Here is a 7,169-nt window from a genome sequence, read left to right as displayed (position 1 = left end):
AGGTCTTCCATGTGTTAAAACTCTGGAGCAATTTGTGTTGTCCTGCCCATGTCCTCCTGTAGATGTGTCCTGGCCGTCTCCACTGTCCGAGGACTCTTTGTCGGACATCTTCATAGAACCCGCTCCTCCTCGGACCTGTGCTGCCCAGGACCATGGCGCCCCGGAGCCGAAGAGAGGTACTGCAACTAACAGCTTTATTAAAGGTCCAATATTACACACAGCCGTTCTTCACCAAATACATAGACAGATGTGTGTTTGTTTTGTTCACACATTTGGGTAATTCTGTATTTTTAGGCTGTCTGCATCTCCAAAGCTAGAAAAGGCTGACAGATTCTTGCCTGGTTTGAACTGCTTTACTGCTTTACACAATGATCTTTAAACATGCATCTCATGTTTTAGAACAAAAAATAACAACAAAAAAACTTTCACTCTGGCTTTTCTCATGTAAAGAACTGACCTTTTGGCTCCATCCACTGGTGGAACACAGCCTAAATACAACAGGATTTGTGTGTTTGACATGTCTGAATGAAACAAAGCACAACTCCTAGTGTGTTTTTGATGAAGAAACAACATTTACAAGAATAAAAACAACTTTAAATACTATGACTGAAACAGTATATCCTATATTTTTAAACATACAGATTTGACAACTAGATCAGGGGTCTCCAATTATATTTTCCAGGGGGCCGGACTTTCTGAAGGGCTGTGGCCTGGACACAATGTAATGTTTTATGTCTATAAGATCCACAAACAACTCACAGTGGCGTGAAAATAGGACTAAAGCACTAAAAACCAGGCAAGGCAAACCTAGTGTTCACCAGAAACCTGACTTAGCACGTGCAGATCAAAGCAGACTTAGGACAAGACTCGGTTTAACCAAGACTAAATAAAACCATACTGTATCGATCAACATTTCATTAACACAAAGAGCTAACTTTGCTATTACCGGTAAGTGCACTAAAAACAAACGCAGCTTGGTCACTAGGCCAGGTCACCAGTACGGGATGTTCCCTGACCGCCCGCCCTGTGCCACAGCATCTGTTTTTTCAACCCGCTTTGAATCTAATAAAAAAAACTTCTACTGCGTATTGAAATGTACGTACATTGTAAGTGTAGTCAAGGGCTATTCAATTTAGGCCAGATCAGGCACGCCAACTGATCTGATCCGGCCACGGCCCCTCTCCCAAATATTAAAGCAGTTTTTTTCCTTGTTTTGTGGTTTAGTTCTGGGTTGGTGCAAGTTTGGTTCTGGCTTAGTCCTTATTTATGTCTGGTTTAGACCTGGTTTGATTCTGAGTTAGTCTTAGTTCCGACCTCATTAGTAGCCTATAGTAGCCTCCCCAACAAATCTGGCCCTCAGGAGTGAAGTGGAATATCCCTGTTGGAGTCAGTTGCATCGCTGAGTTCTTCTGCTAATGTTGAGATAAAATCTCCACTTTCATTAACCTTGCCAGCAAGATGATTTTTGGGAGTTCACAGACTCTTGTTAGACTGCTGCCCGCACCAGTGGTAACGGGCCAATCACACTGCATTTAAGGCCCACAGGCAGGACTGGACCCAATCACAGAGCAGCATTGTGGTTTGGGCAGGTGCAGGTCTCCAGGCTGCAGGCTCTGGTGCCGGAGGAGATGGGCTGAAAGAAGGAACACTTCACTAAATGGTGAATATGAGTCCTGGACTTTGAGTCTAGACCCACCGAAACAATCAAGACTCATGGAGAGCCCGGGGGGCGAGGAGGGAAAGCACATGGAGGACTTTCTCAAGGGTCTTATTCAAGAGATTTTGCTAGAGACTCAGCTCATGATGCCCCCTTTACATATTTGCTCTTTCTGGTTGAACGCACTTGAGGGTTAGATGTGGTTGATTGTGCGGGAAGAGGGGTAATTATATACAAACTGCAGCAGTAGAGCCTGGAGGTTTGTGGAGGCGGTGCATCCAGTCTTTACTTTAGTGGATTGGTGCCGGAGGATTGCAGGGGAGTCGCCTCAGGGGGCTCTTCTTCAGGAATGCTTTTTCCTACATTTTTATCTTTTGTTTGTGTGGATTTTGGGTTAGTTGCGTGCTTTTGGAATCCTTTTTCTTATGTTAAATATTAAACACACCAAACATAGAGCAAATAAAAAGTACAAGCAGTACATAACATTACTTACTACTAACTCACTCATTTTTAGATCTTTGGTCAATTTGATCATCAGCAGGGACTGGGCTATTTCCCCCAATATGTGTCACATACAGAACGGCAACAATCTGTAAACATCGACTTACATCAGTAGAGAGACTTGCAGAAACAATTGTCCAAAAAGCTGTAAAAAGTAGATTCTCATGAAACATTTTGTGTTCTTTTTACATATAAAACATTAAAAAAAAAAAAAAATTGTAGATATGTTAATGACAGGCAACAGTGCCAATGCTGAGTAAGTACGTACTCTACCTGAAGTCAGTTTCTGCCATTGTACGTGCTGTTATGCGCTTAAGACTTGGAACATCCTGTTCATTGATGTAAAGTAGACTAATGTCATGTTGGTGGAAGAGGCTGTTGTCAGAACCTCCTGAAGATGCGATTTTAACAGCCCTCCTCATTTGCATACAAATCAGTCATCCATTAGTCTGTGCTGCGACAGCCTTCTGTAAACCTGAGCGCTGGTCGTCATGGTGACTGGGCTAACATTATGTAGAGATCTGTTCTGCACAAAGCCACAGTGGTACACTTTTGTCAGAACACATCATGTTTTCAAGGCTAACACTGAATGGAGATTTAAATGGCACACAACATGCTTTATACTGAGTGTTTCATGAGGGGAGACAATTTACATTTTACTGGAGATGAATTGGCATTAATATCCTATCTTATCGTTTACTTAGTTTAAGAATTTAAAGCATTTGTATTGCACTAAAAACCCTGAAAAATATGGATCCTTACTGTGAACAGTGGCCTAAATTAACTAAGACAGACGCTTAAATTACCATGTGCTTTTTGTGGACTTGTTGCACCTTATTTATTATCAGAAACTTTGTGAATAATTAGTGGTGCTGATATGTAAATGAGTGTACTGTGTGAGCAAATGTGAAAACGTGCATGTGCCTCTCCTTTTGCTCCGTTGGGAGAAGAGCCACAAATGAGAAGTTATGTTGATAAATTATGATAAATGATAATAAATCATATCGATACATTGAATTATATACCATATCAATGTTTTTATAAGATCTAATTTTTAGGCTATAGGGACAATTGTGAACATAAAGGTAGAAGTGTTTGGATGTTTTCCTCACAGAGCTGTCATCACAGAAGGTTTTTTCTTGTTGTCAGTCCCTCATATTCCACCTGTTTCCCAAAGCCACACGTTCCTTTCCCACTCTGAAGTCAGGTCTGTGACGTTTGATGTGCGAGTCGACCCTGAAGAGGCGAGAAATGGAGCCTGAGAAGCGGCAGCAGCGGCATGTGCTGCTCATGAGCTGCTCATGAGCTGCTCATGAGCTGCTCATGAGCTGCTCATGTGCTGCTCATGAGCTGCTCATGAGCTGCTCATGTGCTGCTCATGCTGCTTGAAGCTTATGGGATTCATAGGTCCAGTGTTAAAAACGCTGTATGTCGATCAGATATAATAATATGAATTAGAAATGTTTTGCGGGCTGGATTTAAACACCTGGCAGGCCGCATCTCTGACACACCTGGTCTAGACTGTTTCAAAAATATATATAGTTCATATAATTCTTTGCTTTTTAGTGCGTTTTCATCCAGCACACATTACAAACAAACAAACAAACAAACAAACAAAAAGTGCATATAGGCAGTCAAACATCCACACAACAGCACACAGACCGGGACACACTACAGGGGACAAAAACCGCAGACCATAGATTTGAGGAGAATTGTATGAGATTTTAAATCTCATGGTCCTGTGCTAGCACACCTAGCATCAGCTGTTTCCTGTCCGGAGTAAAGTAACTTGATGTGAGATAATAAAATGTTGAAAGCGATCAGAGCATTGCACTCCTAGTTTATATGCAAGTCAAAAATGTGATGTTATTATTTTATAAAACGTCAATCAAAACAATATTTTGCTCAGGAAGTTGGCAATAGGACACAGAACGCAGTCATGTTTACAGTAGCAAACATGCCGCAGCTTCACTGATCCTCGCAGCATTAACACTGACACACTTCTCACCTTTTGATGTTCAAACGCTATAACTGGATTAATAGTCATGTTTTTTGGACTGGGTGTCATTTGCCGACACGAAAATGGATGAGAACTCTGCAATTTATAGCCTTAAGGGAGATGAGTAATAATTGTCTTTTTTGCTTTTTCCTGTCTTTTTATCTCAGATTATTTGTGACTCTGTTTGATCCTCGGCTGTTGCAGCGGCAGATTTGCGTGTTTGAAAATAATAAAAACAATATTTCCGTGGCCCTAATACGCCTTCGTACATCCCTCCTGACCGCCTGCCAGAGCCATTTTGAATGCACTGAATGTTCCTTTTGCACATTTGCATATTAATACCAATAGACTCACAGTTTAGGACCCAGGATGACGCTTCAAAGGGAATAAATTTCCATCGTTTTATTTGCAATTTTAGTTCAGCATACTAACATTATAAACCTAACTTGTCCCCATCTCTTTTAAATACAGTATTATACCTATGGACTATTGTGATGTCATCTCAAACCAGCAATATGAAGATTAGTCCTGGATGGCCAGACTCAAACAAACTGCTTGTGTATTCCTTGACACAACACATTAACAGTATATCAATTATGTGCATAATTACTCTGTGTAGACATATCTGTCCTAACCAGATGTTCCTTGTGTTTCAGCCACATTTGCTATGGAGATCAGCGTGGAGCTCGATAAATTAACTGGAAAAACTCAAGTTATTTCCTCGGCCTCCATAACACCAGATATTATCCAGGCTAAAGGCCTGAAGGTGTACGAGGATGGCCGTAGGTCTGTGTATGCACTGCCTCCTGGTGGAGCAGCAGGGGAGGTGTCGGAGATGTCCTCCACAGACGTAGAGGAGCTGCTCCGTCAGGCCACAGAATGGAGCGGGGATGTGCAGTACCACCAGCCTGTGTTCGCGACTCCCTTCACCAGCACAAGCAGACCCTCAACCCCCCGGACCTCCAGCAAGACCACTAGTCCTAGTCTGGTTCATAGCAAAAGAATCGGAAACCCCAATCTGGCCTCTAGTCGTTCTGAGTCCAGACTAGAAGTATGTGCGCAAACAAGAGAAGACAACAATGAGGCAAATAATCATCTCATGTCAAGCGCCAACATGCAAGCTATTGACAATATAAATGAAAGTCCTTACGCCATTTTGAGTTCCATCAAAACCTCTTCCAATGCTGCGACATCTCCAATACAGCCAGCCCCTAAGAACATGGAGTCACATCCCCTAGATTCCACACATAAATATGAGTTAGATCGCTTTGCAAAGTCTATGAATATTGACAAAACTTCAGCCTTTTGGATTGAATCAACAACAGACAACTTTGGTCAAAGTGAAACCCCAAGCCCCACCGCCAGCAGATCCAAGTTAGGGATGGAAGAATACCAGGAAGAATCTGATTGGATTCCTATGAAGAGTACACCAAAGAACACAGCTCAAACTTTACCCCGCGTCAGTCATTTTAGTGATTTGGTTTCAGAAGAAATATGTGACCACAAAACTAGTTCTCTTATGGTTACTCACAGATATGAAATGGACTTAATCAAAAGATCTATGAACAAAGATGGAGCCTCCCCTACCAATAGTACTGACCAAAATGAAATGCAGGTTGGTAGATTTGGAATTGAATTAGAAAAGGATATGACCCCAGATTTGGCAAGCGCTAGTGCAATATCTGAAGGATTGCCAACTACAACCAAGCCAGTCCACAAGAATTTAGAAATTAGCCCTTTTCAGTCAAGACATGAATTAAATGTAACTAAAAGGTATAGGAACCTTCATGAAACCTTGCCAATCCAGAATAATGATTTCAGCCAAAGAAAAACACCAAGTCCTGCCTTAAGTGACAGAAAAGTTGACTCAAACCTGATTCCAACAAAAGATAACATGACAAGACAAAAAATTGACAACCAAAAAGCAGCGTTGGTTTCGATCCTTGCTAGCTCAGATGGGATGCCAACCCAGCTGATCTACAGGAACATAGAAACGAGTCCAGAACCCCCGCAAAGATATGATCCGGACACCACTGGAAGCAATCTCGACAGAAACTCTCCAACCTACACGGAGAGCCTCGCCAACAGTCTTTTAGAGGAACTAGACCCAGAAGCTGTGACTTTGATCTTCATGGGCTACAACAATGTAGATGAAGAAGAGAACCCCATCGAGGTCGAACTTGTGGTGGTAGGGAACAGTGATGAAGAGTATCTGAACGAAGACGACGGTCTGTCGATCTACCACCCAAACGGATACACAAGCAAAGTCTTCCAACCTGTAGTGGGCTTTGGTAAGGTGACAGGTGGGAGGGACTTAAGTGAGGAGCTGCAGTGAAGCGAGCCTCTGCCACAGAATCCCCCGTTTAGGCACTAGGCAGAGAAGAGCACCGGGTCAGAGAAGACGAAAATTGCAGGACCAAAAGGTTGGGAAAAAAACCTGACCGGCGCATCACAACAACATGGTATTTAAACCCAACTGATGCAGTGAGTGGATACTGTTTCTGAAACAACCATGTGGAAAGACGAATCCCGTGGTCATGGAAAAGATGTTAGTGTGTTTGAGAAGGGTCAAATCACTGGCATTGACCAGAGAAGAAGAAGCAGAAACTAATGTACTCCAGATCTGAACCCCAGTGAGAGTGTTTGGGACGAGCTGGAGAGGCTTTGTGCAGTGGTCACTGTCTTTGTGCTGTGGCCACTCTCTTTGTGCAGTGGTCACTGTCTTTGTGCAGTGGTCACTGTCTTTGTGGTGTGGCCACTCTCTTTGTGCAGTGGTCACTGTCTTTGTGCAGTGGTCACTGTCTTTGTGCTGTGGCCACTCTCTTTGTGCAGTGGTCACTGTCTTTGTGCTGTGGCCACTCTCTTTGTGCAGTGGTCACTGTCTTTGTGCAGTGGTCACTCTCTTTGTGCAGTGGTCACTGGCTTTGTGCAGTGGTCACTCTCTTTGTGCAGTGGTCACTCTCTTTGTGCAGTGGTCACTGTCTTTGTGCAGTGGTCACTCTCTTTGTGCAG

General features: G+C 42.9%; 1 protein-coding gene across 1 annotated transcript in view; it reads left to right on the top strand.

Annotated features, from left to right (window-relative positions):
* The window catches only part of LOC140364829 (uncharacterized), a 6,945-nt gene extending 25 nt beyond the window's left edge, over positions 1-6,920 (top strand). The window contains exons 1-2 of the mRNA XM_072451210.1: positions 1-176; positions 4,814-6,920. The exon at positions 1-176 is cut by the window's left edge and continues 25 nt beyond it. Of these exons, the coding sequence (XP_072307311.1) occupies positions 4,825-6,492 (1,668 nt within the window). The 5' untranslated portion in view covers positions 1-176; positions 4,814-4,824 and the 3' untranslated portion in view covers positions 6,493-6,920. The remainder of the gene's footprint in view (positions 177-4,813) is intronic.
* The last annotated feature ends 249 nt before the right edge of the window (positions 6,921-7,169 follow it).

The sequence above is a fragment of the Eucyclogobius newberryi genome, unplaced genomic scaffold, assembly GCF_026437365.1.
Source record: "Eucyclogobius newberryi isolate DKJ021-1_F unplaced genomic scaffold, fEucNew1.0.hap1 SCAF_18, whole genome shotgun sequence".
Taxonomy (NCBI): Eukaryota; Metazoa; Chordata; class Actinopteri; order Gobiiformes; family Gobiidae; genus Eucyclogobius; species Eucyclogobius newberryi.
Note: the sequence above shows the minus strand (reverse complement) of the source record. Positions and strands in the feature narration are given on the sequence as shown.